Raw genomic sequence first — 22102 nt, forward strand, 5'->3', positions numbered from 1 at the left:
TGAACACACACATTAGGGGTCAGTGAGCACACTTGCCCAGAGCAGTGGGCAGCCCAAACCACAGCACCTGGGGATCAATTGGGGGTTAGGTGCCTTGCTCAAGGGTGCTTCAATCATGGACTGTCAGCTGAGAGGATCAAACTGGCAGCCTTCCGGTCACAGGGCTGGTTCCCTAACCTCCAGCCCACGACTGCTTTCTGCTGACAAGTGATTCTATGACTTTTATGTGTGAAAATTGCATCTTAACCTCATAAGTCAAATGTTTAGGACTTATTATTAGGGTAGTAATTGTAATCCTTCAGGATGGGTTTGGAAAATCTCTCTCTTTGTGAGCTCTCACATCATCCTTTATTGTTCTGTGCAGCCTCTGTGTTTCTGCTCACACGGCTGACCAGTCTGGACAATCCACCCTCGTTTCGATTGTGAAAAAAACATTAAAAATTCAAAGGTAAACATAATAGAGAGCTACCCTGTTGGCCTCACCTCATGAAAAACACAATTATACTGCAGCACTTTCTACAGGATTATGATAAGAATCTTTATTAGAAACAATTCTTAGAAAAACATTGCTGCAAATATTACTTGAAAAGGTTATAGGACAAATCTTGCAACAATAGATGGAACCCTTTGGTGCTATATAGAACCATCCTTTAGAGAACTTTATATAGCAGGTACTCAGTCACAGTAAAGAACCATTTCATCAAGCAAAGCATCATTTCATTCAAGTGGTTCTTTAAGTTGCCATGGTCCTTTAAAGAACCAGTTACAACCTTCACTTAATCCTTTCATTTTACTTCTACACAAGTATTACATATTAGGCTGACCTGTTTAAAAAGTGCTTCTGTAGTAATGGCTTCAAGCAGAACCACGAAAAACACTAGAACCATTTGCTGGCTCTTTTCCTTGTTAAATTGTTTTCTATATGATGGAGAAACATGTCGAACATGGTTCTTTAAAGAACCGTTTAAAATGCTACCTTATAGCCTTACAACTCCACGAAGAACCTATCTAGAGTACTATCTAGAACCCTCTTCGCTAAGCGTGTACTGTAAGACAGCGGCCCTGGCTGAGGGGTGTGTGCATGCATCGCTGCAGCAGCTCTGGCGCGCGCCCCCGCACGGCGACGCCGCGCACTCGCCCGGACCCGCCCCCGCGCCGCGAGCCTCCAATAAGATCCCCCCGCCACCTCGCGCCGCTTTTCCTGCGAGTTTACCGGCGCAGAGTCCGCGAGCAACGCGGAGGGGCAGCACGCAGAGGGCGAGCTGAGGAGTGTCGGCTGTGTTTACCCGCCGCAGCTGACCGAGAGACTCAGACACGCCGCAGGTAAAGACGCGCTCGCGCTTATCCGGTTCGCGAAGGCCATAATCGGAACTGTAGAAAGGGCTGCTGCGCGCGCTGTGCTGTAGGCGTGTTTACCCGCTCGTGCTCGTGTTTGGCTCTGCAGTGGCCGCAGCAGCAGCTCGCTGAGCTCCGTGTATAATGCATGAGCAGATGCACGCGCTGCTCGTCCGCTCTTCGTGCTGCGGCGGGGCGGAAAAGTGCAACTTCTCCAGCTTAAAGCTGCAGGCCCAGCGTTCGGGCTGCCTTAGCCTGACTAACAGGCTCTGCGGTCGTAAAGTTGACCACTGCAGCATCGAGCAGGACAGGAGGCCATGCCGTGCATTACAGGCGCAGAGAGATACCTAAGGTCACCATGTCCACTTCCATGCGTCAGCTGCGCTTCTTTATTAACGGTAGTGGTTCTGTTTGGAACCATGAGTTATATATAGAACCATTTCATGCTTAAATGGTTCTTCAGGTTGATGGAGAATGTGTTTTATATAAAAAAAGGTTGTTTAACACGAAAAAGTTTTTTTCTTTGCCTTGATGTCAAGCCTGTAACAATTTTAATGCTATCTAGAACCATTTTCAAAAAGGTCTTCTGTAGAACCATTTCATGCTTAAAATATTTTCTGCACGGGGCAATTCTTCAAATTGACGGAGACCATGTTATATGGTTCTGTTTAGAACGATGTAAAGCTTGTACCTTTTTGGTGCTATGTAGAACCATTGTCCAAAGGTTCCTTACAAAATCATATGCAGCGCATTCTCCATCAATCTGATCTATTTAGTATATAAAGTTCTATTTAGAGCTCACAGTTCTAAACGTTCTGTTGCCTTTACTAAAGAATCCTCTAAGTGTTTAGAGGGGTATAAAGCTCTCCAGCATTTGGCTGTGGAACAGTTCTCTGAAGTGATGAAGCACCATCTAGTACCTTTTGAGATGGTTTGGAGAGACGTTTGTGATCCAGAGCAGTACCTGACATCTCTAATGCTGTTGTGACTGTACGCAATCAAATCGTCACAGCAATGTTCTGACATCTAGTGTAACCTTCTTGGAAAAGTAGAGGTTGTTGCTGTTGCATAGCAAGACAAATCCTCATTAATGGTCTTTATTTCAGAAGAAATACAGTGTCCCTCTGTTTCTCTTTGCAGACTGGACTGGAAAGCAGCAGGCATGAAATGTGAAGACCGTCCCAGGTGTGGAGGAACGTGCAGCTCATGAAGCCGAGAGATTTGCTCTGTGTTAAGTGGATATTTAGGGAAGTGGCTGCATACAGCAAAATATCCAAGATCGTTTCCCTTAGCGAAACATTAAACAGAGCTCCCTGTAACTGGAATTCAGTTTATGCCCCCTACGACCACGTCTCTGTATCTCTGTAATTTGTGGAGATGTAAAGCTTTTGCTGAGTGTTCATCACAAAAGGAGCTCCTGTGATGGAGCCCGATGCTGAGGCCCTTGAGGGACCTGGGCATGGAGCCCCTACAGCTCCACGCGTCAGACCCTCATCATACCGCGCACTGCGCAGCGCCGTGTCCAGCCTGGCGCGCATCGATGACTTCTCCTGCGAGAAGATCGGCTCAGGTTTCTTCTCAGAAGTGTTCAAGGTAAGAGAGTGTGATGGATGAGGGTCAGACTGGAGCTCACCTGAAAAGCCAGGTGTTCTGTGAGGTTTGAGGTTGAGCTTAAATGTGAAGAAAAATTATAAATCAACTGAACCACCTGGCAAAATGTTATCACTTTGGATGAGTTAGAACAAGTTCTGTGGAGTTTGTCCTTCACACTTACTTTGCTTGCTGGACATGAATAAGTTGATGTACATTACATTCAGTTTACTTCCACATAATTTTGGACCATTTTCTATGGGACTTGTTGTTTACGAAATGATAAAATGTTGAAATGTCAAAGGCTCATGGAATTTTAAAACAGGTGGCTTTTATGTTTGTAAGGTGCTATTTTCTGGTTTTGGAATCCTTTTGGTCTCAAATAAAAGCTTTGAGTGAGAAGTGTGGCCAGTCGGAAGGACCAGAATGACATTAAACACAAAAAACAAATTTGCAACCAAATTTGTTTGTTCATAATGGAGTCAAGTAAAAAGTCGAATCTTTTCCTTAAAAAGTACATTGAATGCAATAATTGGAATTAGTTCTAACCCACTTTTGTCTATACTCGATGCTGGTTACTGCTGCAGTTTTAAAAGGCTGCAGTTCAAATAGGACTCGAGGAGCGTCATTCTGTCCACAGTGCCACATAAATCAGTCATTGAGGATGCCATCAAGGTATATCGTCTCCTTCAAAAACAAACACAGACCATATTTTTTTTCAAAAGGATGGTCATACTTTCATTATTCACTGAGTGAAGTGGGAGTGATGATGACAGCAGTCTTTCTATTGAGTGTGTGACCTGTGTAAAGGTAACCGGTCACTGAGGGTGTGAAAATGGATACCTGATGACAAGACATGCAGGTGCACCGGAAACTTAACACTACCTCGTTACTGTGTGTCTGTGCATTAGGCCTACGCACTACTTGTACTATGATTATATTTTTATGTAGTACAATTGTGATGCATCTTGCAATTTACTAAAAAGAATTGGTGACTCAATAAAATGTTAAAATAATATTAGCCTGCCTTATTGTAGAGTTCATCGTAACAGGAGCAAGAGAAATAAATGAGCTTGCATGTAATGCTCAACATATGGAAAGTCCTGCTCTTTAAAACGAGGGAATTGCATTTTGCATTTGAATTACATTAAGGACACACATTGATAATCTGAATCATATGGGTATTTGATGACATTTTTTGTAATTTTACTGCATTTGTAAATTCATTGAAATAAATGCTATGTTTCTGTGTAATGCTAGACCAGGTAGATGTAACGCTAATTTGTGGCTTATAAATATTTAGATATCGCCATCGGCAGATACGTATGTGGGAAAACATTGCATATCTACATCGGCCCACAATTCCCACATCAGTGCATTCCTACAAGGCATAGACAGTAAACAGCCCACCTCGTTGTAGAGACATGCACATTCATAGTAGTTGGAACACTCCAACTTAGTTTTTGTGTGCAATATGATGGTCCCAGTGCACTATGTGTGAGGCATTTTTGTCTGATGTTATTAGCGATCAAATATTCAAATGCTTTTGAGACCTTAGGCTGGTTATATGTTTCAGGTTTATAGTTTTCTCCCTATACAAGTAGTTAGGAGCCTGACCTTGTATGATTAGAAATAACTGCTGGTGGCATTTGCCTCTTAGTAGTCCTAAAAGGACTTGGCTTGTTCTCAGTAAACAGTAATTTACTTTTTTTTTTTTTACTACATGATTAACGATCCATGACTTAATCAAAACATCCACAGAAACAATCATCTGATCACTCATCGATCAAATTGTTAGTCGTTCTGGGTAACAGCATATGCCAACTGAAATAAACGTAAATGTTAATGCAAGGGCTTAACAGGAACTATGGCTGCACATCTTGGACTGTGATTGGTCAAGATCTTCACAGCAGACAGTAAAAAAAAGTTAAGACTGCATCAGTATGGGAGTTGTGGGCTGATGCCAGTACCCTGTATTTTTCATGCACATTGCTGATGCTGATACTGAAAGTAGTACATAACATCACTGTTGGAACAAAACCCTGAAGTGTTAACGTAACAAGGGAAAAACATTGGGTCTCATTCCCCAACTGTTCTTAGGAAGAAATTTCTTCTTAAAACCCACTTATGAAGTATTCATGACTCTGACATTGACATTCACCAATGTTTTCTTATTTGTTCTTGGATAAGAACAGAATCTACACGCACTCAAGAGCACAAAGGTGTTAAAACAATTCTGTGAAACACATCATGAATCTGAGAGACTTAGTCTCAGGACCTTTCTCAAGACCTCATTTAAGAACATACTTGGGAAGATACTGCTAAATAAGGTCCATTCTTCACTTGTAATGGTTAATGTAACTGGATTTTTTCCAAAGTATTTTTTGACCATTTCTGTTGGCCTGTTTGTTATGAAATGTTTAAACAATCCAAAAACTAACAGGACTTTTCAAATAATGCAGAATTTGGGAGCACCTCTACCTGGAGTAGCTTTATAGAGAAATATAATGTTTATTTCCTTACAACCCTAATTCCAGTGAAGTTGGGACGTTGTGTAAAACATAAATATAAACAGAATACGATGATTTGCAAATCCTTTTCAACCTATATTCAATTGAATACACTACAAAGACAAGATATTTAATGTTCAAATGGATAAACTTTATTGTTTTTTTGCAAATATTCACCCATTTTGAATTTGATACATGCAACACGTTCCAAAGAATTTGGGGCAGGGGCAACAAAAGACTGGGAAAGTTGAGGAATGCTCAAAAAACACCTGTTTGGAACATTCCACAGGTGAACAGGTTAATTTTGAAAATGGTGTCATGATTTTATATAAAGGGAGCATCCCTGAAACGCTCAGTTGTTCACAAGCAAGGATGGGGCGAGGTTCACCACTTTGTGAACAACTGCATGAGCAAGTAGTCCAACAGTTTAAGAACAACGTTTCTCAACGTGTAATTGCAAGGAATTTAGGGATTTCATCATCTACAGTCCATAATATCATCAAAAGATTCAGAGAATCTGGAGAAATCTCTGCAAGTAAGTGGCAAGGCAGAAAACCAATACTGAATGTCCGTGACCTTCGATCCCTCAGGCGGCACTGCATTAAAAACCAACATCATTCTGTAACGGATATTCCCACATGGGCTCAGGAACACTTCAGAAAACCACTGTCAGTGAACACAGTTCGTCGCTCCATCTACAAGTGCAAGTTAAAACTCTGACATGCAAAGTGAAAGCCATAGATCAACAACACCCAGAAACGCCGCCGGCTTCTCTGGGCCCAAGCTCATCTGAGATGGACTGACGCAAAGTGGAAAAGTGTCCTGTGGTCTGACGAGTCCACATTTCAAATTGTTTTTGGAAATCATGGATGTCGTGTCCTCTGGGCCAAAGAGGAAAAGGACTGTCCGGATTGTTATCAGTGCAAAGTTCAAAAGCCAGCATCTCTGATGGTCTGGGGGTGTGTTAGTGCCCATGGCATGGGTAACTTGCACATCTGTGAAGGCACCATTAATGCTGAAATGTACATACAGGTTTTGGAGCAACATATGCTGCCATCCAAGCAACGTCTTTTTCAGGGATGTCCCTGCTTATTTCAGCAAGACAATGCCAAGCCACATTCTGCACGTGTTACAACAGCGTGGCTTTGTAGTAAAAGAGTGCGGGTACTAGACTGGCCTGCCTGCAGTTCAGACCTGTCTCCCATTGAAAATGTTTGGCGCATTATGAAGCGCAAAATAAGTCAACGGAGACCCCGGACAGTTGAGCTACTGAAGCTTGACAACCAGCAAGAATGGGAAAGAATTCCACCTTCAAAGATTCAACAATTAGTGTCCTCAGTTCCCAAACGCTTATTGAGTGTTGTTAAAAGGAAAGGTGATGTAACACAGTGGTAAACATGCCCCTGTCCCAACTTCTTTGGAACATGTTGCAGACATCAAATTCAAAATGAGTGAATATTTGCAAAAAAACGTTTATCTTTTTAAATTTTAAAGTTTATCTGTTTGAACATTAAATATCATGTCTTTGTAGTGTATTCAATTGAATATAGGTTGAAAAGGATTTGCAAATCATCATATTCTGTTTTTATTTATGTTTTACACAACATCCCAACTTCATTGGAATTGGGGTTGTAGGAAGATACTTAAAAATAAATGTAATGGAAGTGTTTTGCACATTTGCTCTTCTGGATGACTTAAAAAAGCAAATATTTGCTGATACTAATATAAATCTGTTGTTTGTATTGCATCCCCTAAAAAAACTGTTACTAATAATTACGCTGTCAGCATCTCAATCACAATTAATGAATGATGTATTGCGCAGCCCTAGTCTGTGTATATATGTGTTTGTGAAAGAGAGAGGGCGAGACCCCTCCATTCAAATGAGTTAATGACTTGCTGTGAATAAGAAACTCTTCATTCTAGAATGTCACTGTAAATGAGCTCATATGTATGCAAATGTGATGGAGAAGCTGTTCTCTTCTGTCAGCCTTCAAATGAAGGATGTTTCCATAATTCTGTCTATTGTTCTGATATTTCCCATAGATCTGCTCTACAAGTGAGCCATTGGCTAATTTTAAATGATTTATTATTGCTTGTTTTGGCGCATCGTGGCCGCCCATTTCATCAGGGTTTTTACCTGTTGAGGTATTGATGGCTTTGACTGTGAATGAGATTGTGCTTCTGCAGTGGAAAAAGAGAATTTTCTCTCTGTGACTGTGCCTGTCATGACACATCCTTCAGGTAGTGTTTGTTTGCTTGAGTTACAGCCTGCTCCAACACGAGGGCATATTACTGCAGACCCCCCTCCTCTCTTCTTTCTCTCCTTTCTTTCACTTCACTGAAAGACTGCAGCTCTAATGAGAGAAAACCACAAAAAGGCCTGAAGCGAATGGACGTCTCTTGGCTTTTCTTATGAGGAAGAGGAGTCAGATGGATTATTTCTTCAGTGAAGCCTTCTGATTTCTTTAAAACAATAGACGTTCACAGAGACTTTTTTGGGTTATAATTAACTGAAATCTTGTACTACTGGAGTTCTGGAATGTTTAGGTCGAACTCTAGCTGGGCACCCAGTCTTGGATGTTTTTGTGAGGCTTTCAGTACACTGAGTGTCTACTACTACTACTACTACTACTACTCCTGTGCCTGTCATGAACATTTTAGCTGACAGTTTGTTGTCCATTTAAGTAATAACAATTAATAATTTGTCTGTTTTGTTTATTGCATGTGGGTTAAAATGAAACCCAAAGTGAACAAACTGGTGGATTAGCTATCTTCCTAGTTGTCAACTGTTAGTAGCTCCTGACTGACTCGAATAAACAAACACTCAGTACAGGCTTGTGGCAGCAGTTAAGAGTTTTGCTATTATGTAAGACCCACTGCTTTTATTTACCTGCATTTTCCTCAACCCATTGGAAAAAATGCACAACATTTGCATTCAGTTTGCTGCAGCATTAAAGACTGCAAAAGCTAACTGTGGAAAATGACTGATCAGCTCAAATTGCTGTCAGGTGATGTAAATGTGACCTGCTTGTGGCCAACTGCAGTTAGGGCTGGGTATCGAAAATTGATACATGTTGTACCAAACAAACTGCCTCATTCATCAAATGTTCAACAAATTTCCTCTTAAAACCCACTTAAGCAGTTTTCGTGAGGATTGTAACATTCACTGATGTTTTCTTATGTGAGGTTTGTTCTTCGGTAAGAAAAAATATAAAGAATTAAGTTTAAGAACAAAGTGAGTACATGTATTGTATATGTATTTTTACTGTCAAAGTACTGTAAAATTTAATTAGCAGTACTCATCTTTTATTTTTTTTTTAATAAATTTAAAATACATAAAAATACATATACTAATATTTATTTACAGAAATGGAATCTTTTTTTTTCACCTTTGTTCAGACATTTGTCAATAACTAGTTGATTAATTATCTTGATGATCTGAAAAAACTTTACCAAGAAAATCTGTAAAAGATTAAAACTAGATCTGTAAAACTAGATTGGACATACCTGAACAATAACAAACTATTTTGAGTCTTTCAAAGATTCCAAAATACTGACAAACGATAAAGTAAGAAGCCTGAATTGACTTATCAAACTCAAGGTCACTTTCCACAAACTGAAAAGTCTACCTCTTGTCTCTGTTCTGCTGTAATGTTCTCTAGTCAAAGTCTAATAAAAGATTTGCTCCCATTAACACTCGAATAATTCACATCTCAGCAGTTAATCTCTCTTTATTCATTATCAGTATCCGTCTTGTTGTGTCTGTCTGTACTGTGCTTGAAGACATTGCTTTTCGTTTTTTGTTAGTCAGGGCTTTAGGTTTAGCTGTTTTCATGTCTGACTGATGATGAAGTGTTTATTTGCGTAATGACATGAAGTTCCATCTGTGAGAATAGTTCTTTGTTTCTGTTGGCTAATTATCACATGCTTCTTAGTGTTTTCCTGCAGCTCATATTTCTATGGAGAAAGAAACTGTATATGGCTGCAGTATGCAGAGGCAGTTAAATGTGTCCATCTTCTGTGCAGAGAACACTGTTCAGAACTAAATCAACTGTCCCAATTCAGCCCCAAGTCAGCTACTGAGGTGCTATAGATAGAATGAAGAGAGCAGAAAGAAATTGCAGAGGTGTTCCGCACACCCTCAGTGATTCTACATTCAAATACTGATATAGGTTAAAGTTTATGATGCTGCGCTTATGATTCTCCATGAACTCAGTACCTCTAAAAGTTTGGGACACCCTGCCTTCCTGTGAAAATGGTATCTTCTCACTGCTACTTTTCAAACGGAAATGCACAATGTTCTCAGAGTCATATCGGTATGGGCAGATGTTCGTGTAGAGTGTTGCATTTGGACAGGTGTTATTGATCATATTTTAAACTTATGGTTGATGTGTGTATTGTGCACTGGAACATTTTAGGTGATAATGAGCTCCTGTGCCATGTCTGCATTTTTATTTTTCATTGTACTGCATTTCTAACAGATAATCAATTTATCCGTAATGCTAATCAAGGTACATATAGTCCCCAGACATCCCCTTCTATATTGTATAAAAAGCACCCATGTCAGTGCATCCCTACTTTTCAGTTCAATAAAAATTAGGACACACAGTGTCATTGATGCAAAGCTCCAAAAACTACTTTAATGCTGGTAGCACCCCCTTGTGGAGAATCTTCCACCTGCAAAATGTGAGGTGAGTGAGTGGCTTTCTGGCTGATGTACCATACATACATAAATGCATATCAATGTTGTGACCACTTTGTATTTCTAAAATGTTGTTTTTTCAGGAGAAGGAAAAAACATTATCTGTAAATGGAATTAATGGAGCATTGTTTATTTAATATTTGGGCATTCATATTATTATTTCATTCATCATGAAATTTGAACTAAGTTCAGTTGACATGGTAAAATTAGAAAACACATACAAGGCAGGTAAATGAGGTGATTTGCATATTTATTTAATGTTTGCAGACAGATTAAGAAAACATGCTAATTTGTACAAGAATTAGAAAAGAGATTAGAAAAGTGTGATGTCTGTGTAGGCTCTGTGATCGTGTTCGTGTAGGTGCAGGATTGGTCAGTAGAGTGTGTGGACTGGGTAGTGTCATGTGGGTTCAGTGCATGTTGCTCGGTGACAGTTTGAAGTGTGTGTGTGTGTGTGTGTGTGTGTGTGTGTGTGTGTGTGTGTGTGTGTGTACACTGCAGCAGACAGAAAGGAAAAGTTACGTCATGTAAATGTAGTTTGGAAGAAGAGAGACTGTTGGTCAGCTTCCCGATCTGGCCTGCCTGACTCTCTGTCCATTAGATAAACACAGGAATAGAGCTGAACGATATAGGGAAAATAGCCAATTGTGATTTTTCTGGCCAGCTTTATGATCGCAGTTAAATGTGATTGTATTCTCTAAATTAAGCCCCAGGCCTTTTTCTGCTCAAGAAGTCCAGCACATTGATTTATCAGGCAGAAAGCTGGACTGCTGAACATAGCGCTCTGCATTATTAGGTTAATTTTCTCCACTTAAAGTGTAATAAAAATGGCAGCTCTTGAAATGTGAAAATTGCACAGTGAAATTGCAAAAACACGGTGCTCCAGTCAGTCTTTTGTATGTGTGTTGGCGTATGCCTATGTATGGTAAAGGGTGTGCTTAAGAGATCGCAGTGCAGTACAGTTGTTTAAAGAGTTGTTGTGATTGACAGGAGAGTCAATCTTCAAAAAGAGTTTGAAACAATTTGTGGACCTGTTTTGACATGAAGAACAGAGTGTTTTTACAGCGCATTTCTGCCTTTCAGTGTCATTCTGTTGTTTTCTTGCTCTCTCTGGCTCTCTCTCGCTCTTTTCTTTATCTCCTTCTCAGTCTCATGCTCTCCTTTATTTCTCTTCTCTCTCTCTCTCTCTCTCTCTCTCTCTGTGTTTCTCTCTCTCTCTCTCTCTCTCTCTCTGTGTGTCTCTTTCTCTCTCTGTCTCTGTGTGTGTCTCTCTCTCTCTGTCTCTGTGTGTGTCTCTCTCTCTCTGTCTCTGTGTGTGTCTCTCTCTCTCTGTCTGTGTGTGTCTCTCTCTCTGTCTGTCTCTCTGTCTGTCTCTGTGTGTGTGTCAGGACATGTTCTACTGTCAGTCTTGGTGCTGCTGCAGAAGGGTGTGTGTGTTTTAAATGTCAGTGTAGTTTTTCCTTGTCTGTCTGTCTGTCTGCATGTCTGTGTGTGTTCTGTCTCTGTGCTGTTCTCTTTAATACTCTTTAATTCAGTGCTGACCTGCAGAGTTTTGCTCCAGTCCTTGTCTGACACATGAGGGTTAGATTTTGGCTTGAGGATGAGCTGTACAGGGTGGCAGAAGAGCTGAGAAATGGCTAAAAATATCAGTATTATAGACTTATTTTTTTCTGCATCGTTGGATATCAAAGATATAAATGGTATGTATTGATGGGTATCAGCATTGAGCTGATATCAGCAGAAAAAGCTGAATCAGGTATCAAAGAGGAAACAAATACTGTGTGTTTCTTCCTGTGGGGTAGTAGAGTGTTTGTGTAGTTTGAGCATGATAGCCTACTTTTAGATGCTCATCCTAAGTGAAGTGCTTCAATTAAAACATTAAAAACAGCTTAAAGCATTTTTTAAAAAGAAAATACTGTAGATCAGGTAGATGGATAGATGGATCAATATTTGTATCAACCTTGTGCTCAAGGTTTCACTGTCTGTTTAAGGAAAAAAAGTGGTATCATGCCATCTCTAATCAACAGTTAATTATCAGCTATGAACTGTATTTTGAACCCTATTACTACTAAATAATAAATGTACTTAATATTGTAAACTAAAGACACTGCACTATTACTGGCACTTTACATTCATGACTCAGTATTCTTTAAAACTCTTAACAAAGCTAATAGTGATATAATGATAAATAGTAGAGAAAAGAACAGCAGGCATTTTTTTTTATCTGATCAAAAGACATTTTCCTCAGACTCGAAGCCTTTTTTACTCTCCTCCATAATTTCAGTGCTTAAAAAAAGCTAGTTTACCAAGTCCGACTGTTCTGTGCTGTTGGGAGCGATTGGCAAGACTTCCATCAAATGCAAGGCTTTACCTTTATAATGGAAGAGAATGGCACAATCATTTTATTTAAAATGCTACAAACGCATATCACTGACAAGCATGTAGATGATTATCATTACTTCTTTATTGAACAAGCCTTAGTGGTACATCAAACGAATCAGGCTTGTACACACTTGTACGTTTTTTTACATTTATGGCAATTACCAAACGCTCTTATCCAGAATGACTTACATTTGAATCATTTTACACAGGTAGGCAAAGGTAGTGTTAGGAGTCTTGCCTAAGGACTCTTATTGGTACAGTGTAGGGTGCTTTTCCAGGCAGGGGATTGAATCCAAGTCTACAGCATAGAAGGCAGAGGTGATACCCACTACACTGTACCAACCTGTACACAGTGGCGTGTGTATATAACAGTTAGCACAGAAAATCACATTGTTTTACTCTTTACCTGCAGTGCACATATGAGCTTTGAGGGCTTATTCTGTAATTAGACTGCCCTTTCGTACAAAGCACTAAACTTTTTTTTTTATATATATATTGAATGTATGCACAAGTCCCTCCATCAAACACGCATGCACTGACCATAACTTGCTGGTTCCCAGTACATCTGAGCCAACGTACTTTGAGAAAATGGAAATAGTTGGCATATATATGTGTGTGTATAATATATTATATATTACACACACACACACACATACACTCACAGGCCACTTTATTAGGTACACCTTACCACCTTGCTAGTAAAAGGTTGGACCCCCTTTTGCCTTCAGAACTGCCTTAATTCTTTGTGGATGACATGTGATGACATGATAGCATCATGAAGTACAATGAACTCATTGTCATGTTCAAGAAACCAGTTTGAGATGATATGAGCTTTGTGACATGCTGCATTATCCTACTTTAAGTAACCATCAGAAGATGGGTACACTGTGGTCATAAAGGGATGGACATGGTCAGCAACAATACTCAGGAAGGTTGTGGCATTTAAATGATGCTCAATTGGTACAAAAAGGCCCAAAGTGTGCCAAAAAAATATCCCCCACACCATTACACCACCACCAGCCTGAACCGTTGATGCAATGCAGGATGGATCCATGTTTTCATGTTTTTTTTTTTTTTAGAACTAAAATTTTTATTGAATTTAACAACAGAGCAGATCATACAACTGTACTTCAGATGGTAATTAGAGAGCATTGTGCAGACATTCAGTAAAATAAAATAAACATCTCAGAATAGTGTTTTACAACAGGTTCCATTTGGCATGTTTTCATGTTTACCCCAAATTCTGACCCTACCATCTGAATGTCGTAGCTGAAATCGAGACTCGTCAGACCAGGCAACATTTTTCCAATCTTCTATTGTCCAATTTTGGTGGGCCTGTGCGGATTATAGTTTCTTGTTCTTAGCTGACAGGAGTGGCACCTGGTGTGGTCTTCTGCTGCTGTAGCCCATCTTCTTCAAGGTTCGACATGTTGTACATTCAGAGATGATATTCTGCATTCCTTGGTTGTAACAAGTGGTTATTTAAGTTACTGTTGCCTTTCTGTTGCCAGTCTGCCCATTCTCCTCTGACCTCTCACGTCAACAAGGCATTTTCATCCACGCAACTGCCGCTTACTGGATATTTTCTCTTTTTCAGACCATTCTCTGTAAACCCTAGAGATGGTTGTGCGTGAAATTCCCAGCAGATCAGCAGTTTCTGAAATACTCAGACAAGCCCGTCTGGCACCAACAACCACGCCACATTCAAAGTCACTTAAATCACCTTTCTTCCACATTCTGATGCTCGGTTTGCACTTCAGCAAGTTGTCTTGACCACCTCTACATGCCTAAATGCATTGAGTTGCGACCATATGATTGGCTGATTAGCTATTTGTGTTAACCAGCAATTGAACAGGTGTGCCTAATAAAGGGGGGTGTGTGTATGTGTGTATGTTTGTGTGTGTGTATATGTATATATGTATATATATATATATATATATATATATATATATATATATATATATATATATATATATATATATATAAGTATCTATATATATATATAAGTATCTATAGTAGACATGTCATTTTATATAAGGGCTATGTAATAATTCTAATTCTGCATTCCATAGAATGCGCAATACAATGGTCACCTTAGTCAGTATTTGTAGTCAGAAGTTAACATCGCAGTCCGACTGATGGCACACATTGAACAATAAACCTACGCCTTTTGCATTTTTGCCTTTAAAAAGTGTTTGTTGTTTGTCACAAAAATGTTTTGTAATAACACGGCAACAGTGTAGGTCCTCTGGGGATGGTTATTAAATTCCATGATTTGCCATTTAAACATTTGCTGCGAGCGTTTCATGTTTTGTCCTGGAGTACATTTAGATTAGAAGTCGGATGTCTGAGCACAGTGGAGTGCAACACTGTGTCTGGTGTTGACCTCTGTTCACATCAAAGTGGAATCCAAACGTCAGTTTTTTTTTTTATTTACCTGGAAATAAACAGATTTAAGAATAAAAATCGAAAGCCTTTGTCTACTCATTTTCATGACTTCCTGCTAACTATTATGTGTAGTTTTTGTGATGTTTTTACTATATACTAGCAGGAGAAGAAGGTTGTTGAATTATTTTTCAGCACTTCTGATTGATTTCATTTTAGCAGGACTTAATTTTGGCACAGGTGAAGTCAGATCTACCAATGTACCAATCGGAGTTAGCATTAATTGTATGTCAGCTACTCTTGTTCCTCTCCCTCTCATAAAGTCACTGCCCTCCTGCTGCTCTGAGTCACAGACAAAACTCCCAGCAAACAGCTTATCTAAGCTTTTTTAAATTGCTTGTTATGCAAGTTTATTACACAGTTCTTTGTAGCATATGTAGATGCTACTTGTTATTTGTATCAGCCACCTGTTGCGGTATAATACTCTAAGCAATTAACTTCATTTAGAAGAGCTTGATAATTAGCGTTCCACCTTAACTCTAACTGTAGGAAAAAAATGATATATTTTACAAATGGGTCAGGTTTTTTTTGTCTTATTCCTTCCATTGAAGCTCCTGCTCAGACAACTGTGAGATGGATTTGGTCTACTCATCAGAGGCTTTTGTGCAAACTTGTGCTGATGTCAGCTCAAGTGTACTGTGCCATTAAAGCAGAAGAGAGACCAAATACCGTAAATGTAAATATTCTAAAAGGTGCTACTTTTGGCTCAAATTGTTATACTGATAATTGTAATGAAAAACTTTGTTTTATATTGTAAGTTAAGGCAAATTCAAAGCATTACTAGTGATGTCAGACTGTAGTTCTTCACTGTATTTGTGTGTGTGCAGTAAAATGTGCCTTGGAGTGCAGTGTGATTATAGTGAGTGTGGGTGGGTGTGACTCTACCCTGTATAACGCTCTCTCTGATTCAGACTAAACAGTCTGGAGTAGCAATATGAGTACCATGCTGACACAGAGCTGTGCAGAACACACACAGCGACACTCAGGCTTTTCGGTGTCTGGTGCTTGCAAACATGGTCAGTCTTTGTTTGGGTTCCCCTCTGCCAATCACAGAGTACTCGACTGAAGGATATAGGAGGAGCATCCTCACAGGAAGAGCTCTGCTGTGCCCTTCAAGTGAGGGTTAACTCTGTTTAACCCAGTTTTCCCACAACACAAATGTATCAAGTCAGCCGAGACATGTGTACTTCTTTAGTTTTACACTGGAGCTATGAGGCTAATGTAGCTAGCATATAGCGGAAGATTATACTATACCCGTTAGCATCATGCATCACATGGATAAAATCTGTGGCTTCTTAGAAGCCTGAGTTTTCTTTATACTTTTGTTTTGTAGACAACAGTATCTCACACAGTGCCAGTTTAAGGCAAGTGTGTGATTTAGCAGTGGAGAACTACGGTTCTTAGAGCAATGAACATGATTAGACTGCTCTTCTGTCAGGCAGTGAAGTATCCAGGGCTACAAGAAGGCCTAGAGTGGCTCTTTTTGTTTCTAACAAAATTGGTCCTGTGGATTTCAAATATGGTCAGGGTGGTTGACCTGAAGAGCCCACTGAAAGTCTTATCTGCAGTAGAGCTCACTCTGCTGTCTCAGGAAACCTAGATACTACAACGCTTTTGTAGTTCCCAGAAATGATTGCGCTAAGAAGGTCCTGAGGGCTTAGCCACATAGCTGAAACTGAAGAAGTAACATCAGACACCAAATTTGTCTTACTCAACTATATTTATTCTCCAGCAAGAAAAAATCTCTCTCACTGCCTCTCTGACCCCCCTCCTTTCTCTGTCTTTGGTCTTTCTTTCTTTCTCTTCCTCCTCTCTACCTCTCTCCTTTTTCCCTCTGTGTCTCGCTCTGTCTCTGTCCCCGTGTCATCACTCTACACTTTAGTTGCACAGATCTGACCTTCTCTCACATCAGCTTGGAATTTACAGGGAGAGAGGGAGAGAGGGCAAGCGGCTTATCAGTCTGTCTTTATCCTTCAGTGTATTGGTGAATGTTGTTCTCACAGGAGGCTGTGAAGTTAAAGTGTTGGGCATCTGCAGTATCTGGACTGAAAAATGCAATAATTAGACTGTTTATATTTGGTAAGACTACACAGACACACAAACACGGGGGGGTGTGGGTGTGGGGGGTGGCAGCGGCTGTGACAGGGTGGAATATTTAATGCAAAACTGACTGTTATCAGGTTGCGTGTGATGGTGTGGACACAAGCTTGACGGTCTCGTAAGATGGAGAAAACAACAAATGATCAATGTTGAATTAAAACAAACCTCACCAGCTTTTAAACTTCAGCTTAAAGCCTTAACTGTTGTTACCAACACTTGTATATTATAACACAGTATATTAATAATAGAGAAACTGCAGGAGAGAAAAGGCCATGAAGCTGAGTGTGGATTTGCTATTTATTGATGCACTCTATATGAGTTGTCATGGTTCATAAGGTCATCTCTGCTGTAGAATAAGGAGATTAGATTTCATAGTGCACTCCAAAGTTCTCCAGCGTGTGTAATACCAGATAAGAGGATGTACAACTGGTCACTGAGTGACTTGGCATATGAACAGAAACATTGCACATGTTAATGTGTTATGTAAGTTCCGAGATGCCATTGTTGGTGTAATCGGGTCTTAAATTTTGTTCTGAATCTGAATATAGAACTTTCTTCCTCAGTCTGATACGCAGCAGCAGGTTTAAAATCTGAGTTGCCTGATCAACAAATACAATTCCACCTTACTAATGATGTCTGTTTAGTTAGCTTGTAGCAACAATGATAACAATCGTCAGATCATTGATAAACATCCATCCATCCATTTTCTAAGCCGCTTCTCCCTCAGGGGGTGCTGGAGCCTATCCCAGCGGTCATCGGGCAGAAGGCAGGATACACCCTGGACAGGTCGCCAGTCCATCGCAGGGCAGACAGACAGACACACCGAGGAGCAATTTAGCATGTCCAATTGGCCAGACACGGGGAGAACATGCAAATTCCACACAGAGATGACCCCGGTCACCTGGCCGGGGAATCAAACCCAGGCGACAGCGCTACCCACCCTGCCACCGTGTTGCCCTCGTTGATAAACATACTATAACAAAGTTAATAGCGTAATTATCAGCTCTCCGAGTTTAATTTTTTTTTTTACTTTAGCCAATTTATTCACCAGTTTGTAGCTTCAAACATCCTACGAGTTTTTAGTACACAAACTTCAAATAATGGCCTCACATTCTGGCCTCACTGCCGGCACAACTGACTCAAGCATGTGATAATAAAAACTGTTTAGTTACAGTTAAAAAAAAAAATTTAAAATGTAAAAAGTAGAAAACTTGAGCAAGAGTAAAAGGTATGCAGAAATGTGTTAAGGTCCATGTTCATTGTTTTTTTTCATTATGAACTTTAACAATATCTAAGAACAATATAATTTACATACCTCCATAGTCTTTAAGACTATTGGTGTTGGTCCCCACTATGGTATGTTAACTATGAAACATTATCAAATGAACTTGAATCAGAAATCACAACCTTTTCTGAGTAAAGTGCTTAAAAGTCTGAGTTAGCTGAGCATTTTCTCTTCTTGAAACATGTGTGCTAGTATTATTTTCCCTGCCCACTGGTGCACGACAGCATAAATAGTAAATGACATAATACTTGGAAGATGTTATAGAAGTGGACAAAAGTCAGAACTCTGGTGAAGGATTACAGGAAATTGTGTCTTGTTTAAGAGCACACTGGTGTTGACAAATACCACAAGTTTGAATATTTCAATAAGTGACAATACCGAAGAAGCTCAGTCAGTAGATGCCTAGTTGCAGATGGCTGTTCTGAGTTGATGCATGCATGGGCAGGCTCTTTAATCTAGATAGATCTGATTAACATGTGATACTTATTGAGCTCATAAATCTCTGAATATTGGTTGTATCAGCATTTTCTTGCTGGCACAAGCCAAAATACAATAGTTGACCCTGCGGCTGTCGTCTGAAGGGTATGAGTGATTGTAACTGAACTTTATTAGCTGCATGAGGTGGAGTAGTTTTCTATGCAATAAATGTTTTTTCTGCTTTCTTTAATTCAGATTTATCAACCCAGATGAAAATACATACAACCCACAATTGGTTTGTTGCAGTGTAAACAGCTTACAACTGTTTTAAGTAATTATGATCAGCTTTAAAAACAAATATGATGAGGCGATTATGTGATAATTATGAGAGCCTTCAACCAATCCCATTTGCTTTGAGATGGAAGGGTAGGATGAAGTGTTAGGGCTAAATGGCCCTCCAAACAGAGGTTTTTCAGAGGCACACCCCTAACAGAGTGCTATGAGAAAAGAAGTGGAAAAAGCGACCAAAGAAACCCACAAATGTGAATATTCTCTCCATAAAAAATAAGATCGCAATCATGTTCTCTCAGTTTGTCATTTTTATGTAATATGGTCATTTTCTTTTTTAGCAAGAATAAAAAAATCATCAGTAATATGCTGATATCTCAGTAGCTAGCTGAATTTCCCAGTCATGTTTTGGCACCTCACAAGTGAACTGCTGCACTGTTGAATGTGGAACTGGGAAATTCAAACAAGAAGCTAGTGAATAGCTGACTTCAGCTTCATGTCACTGAAGAATTAGTGATGGGTGATAATAAATAATTGTTGCATCCCCCTCTTTAAAGGCATATGATGCTAAGCTAAATGTAACTAAAGCCCAGCAGCGAGGTTGCCAAACTTTATCCTCCTCTACGATCACTGCAGACTGGCAGGGTCACCTACAGATCACCGCTAGTGGTCTTTTAATAAAGTAATGTTCTTTTTATTTGAGGTTCCCATTTCGTAGGGAAGATTTCAGCCACAGCCACTTTTAAATGTGTTCCACGGGGCAAGGTGACACTCAAACAAGGGTTAGGGGTACAAATAAGAAATGGGATTGGACCTTAATCCCTACTTGGAAGACAGAGAATTGTATGTTGGTTGTGTTGTTATAAAGTAATGAACGTTTTTTTGGACATCTCTAGCTGAGAGTCTCTCTCTTGGTGTGCTGCTGTGGTGTGGAGTGATGGAGAATGAGGTTACAGGAGCAGTGTGGTGAGCTTGCTCTCAAGAGAAGAGACAAACCACCACGTACGCACACCCACACTTCCTTTAGGACATGCTCAGAGCCACATACTCCCCCAACAATCAGAAGAGGAGGGTTTTTGAATCTGACATGTAAGAATGTGTGAGAGAGAGTAAGTGTTATTTTAATTTTTTTTTTAGTGGAGTTTTATTCACACACTGGAAGCAGTATGTTGCCTTGACAACCATACAGCTTGACAGAGCTGGAGTGTATACAGTCCCGGAGTATGCTGAAAGTCTAATCTCATATACTATATTACTATATTCACATACACTGTGAAAATGTCAGTAGACATGCTCTGTGTCCACAGACTGAAACTACTGAGCACTCGAATCCTGCTGATTCATGTCCTCATAAAAGAGAGGATAGTTAGGGATGAAATTTCAGGAACAGACTTATCCAAGCTTGTTTTCTCTGTGACTGAAATTAATTGTTTTTGAAAGTCACTTTTGTGTTATGTTAAAACATTCCAAAGTGTTTTAGCTCATTTTTTCCACTGAATGTTGCTGGATTGGCTGAATTACAAGGTCATTAAAGCAGTAGTTTGCAAGAATTGGTATTTCACTTTTACACCACTGCTGTAAATGTAATTCATGCTGTGAGCTCCCCTACAGCTCCTCTTCATGTACATTAGTGTCATGCAGGCATCTGGACGCTACAGATAATGCTTGTAATTTTGGTTGATTCTATGTTTTTAAAAAAACAAATTGTGTAAAGTGTAATCTGTAACGTCCATGTACATGCGTGATGCATGTGCTTGCAAAGGGGAATTTACATTACAGTTCTTGCGAGAGTTTTGTGCTCGCTCCTCCAAAGTTACATGGCACTATCGCAGGTGTTCCAGGTCCAGAATGGCATTGATAGATACACATTCTCCCTATTGTAAATCAGTGTACCATCAAAATTATTTTGAAGCTATTATTTTTTAAGGTAAAGTTGTTGCATAGTTTTAGAGGAAAGATTATATAAATATTGGAGGAAATATATACAGGGCAAAATATATCAGCTTTGGGGCAATTTTGTTTACCACAGGATGTGACACAGTGATTTGAGAAAAGTGCTGTTCATTTTTCATAGAAAAAACAGTTTAAATCCATCAATTTTCTAAGCCGTTTCTCCGTCAGGGTCGTGGGGGGGTGCTGGAGCCTATCCCAGCAGTCTTCGGGCGAAAGGCAGGATACACCCTGGACAGGTCTCCAGTCCATCGCAGGGCAGACAGACACTCTCCTTGCTGTGAGGCAACAGCGCTACCCACCACGCCACCGTGCCGCCCCCTTAAATCCAGAATATTCCTAAAATGACACATGACTTCAGAGGTCTATGTGCAGCTGTGTTAGCTGGCATGCAGTGATATTCGATGTAACGTAAAAGAGAGTTGCGTATGGTGAAACAGGTCTACTTGAAACATTTTTATTTATTTACCCAGGCAGTGATTTTTGAGAATGTAGTTCATACTGCATCACACACATTCTAGATCGCTTAATGGGTCTAGACCATTAATTCTAGACCATGTTAGAGGCTCTAGAACACTAAGCAGAGCTGTTGGATTCAGATGAATCCAACTTTAGTCTATTTCCTGCATCATGTGTCTCAGCACTGTTTCTCTTTGAAGTCCAGGATGAATCAAAAGGAGGTGTGTGTGCGTATTTGTGTGTGTGGGCGTGAATGAGAGCAAGTGAGTGTGCTTGGTCCAGCTGCAGTAGACATCAATGGATCAGAGGAGAGGAGCTGCTTTTAAAGTGTCTGTCTGTGACAGGAAAGATTCAGTTCATTTTCATACTCACTTCATCCTCCCTCTCTCTCTCTCTCTCTCTCTCTCTCTCTCTCTCTCTCTCTCTCTCTCTCTCTCTCTCTCTCTCTCTCTCTCTCTCTAGGTAAAACACAGGATCACAGGGCAAGTCATGGCCCTGAAGATGAATACACTGGCCAGTAACAGGGCTAACATGCTGAAAGAGGTGCAGCTGATGAATCGACTCAGTCACCCAAACATCCTCAGGTTAGTTTACTAAATACTGAGCAATAAAATATATATTTACAAATTTGCAAGTAGA

At 39.9% G+C, this 22102-nt stretch overlaps 1 protein-coding gene across 2 annotated transcripts in view; it reads left to right on the forward strand.

Moving 5' to 3' along the window:
- The first annotated feature begins 1191 nt into the window (after positions 1–1191).
- tesk1 (testis associated actin remodelling kinase 1) overlaps positions 1192–22102 on the forward strand; it is a 37418-nt gene continuing 16507 nt past the window's right edge. For both annotated transcript variants that reach the window (XM_017718775.2, XM_017718776.2), the window contains exons 1-3: positions 1192–1323; positions 2476–2928; positions 21926–22047. In XM_017718775.2, the coding sequence (XP_017574264.1) occupies positions 2758–2928; positions 21926–22047 (293 nt within the window). In that variant the 5' untranslated portion in view covers positions 1192–1323; positions 2476–2757. The remainder of the gene's footprint in view (positions 1324–2475; positions 2929–21925; positions 22048–22102) is intronic.

Source organism: Pygocentrus nattereri, chromosome 2 (genome assembly GCF_015220715.1).
Source record: "Pygocentrus nattereri isolate fPygNat1 chromosome 2, fPygNat1.pri, whole genome shotgun sequence".
Lineage (NCBI taxonomy): Eukaryota > Metazoa > Chordata > Actinopteri > Characiformes > Serrasalmidae > Pygocentrus > Pygocentrus nattereri.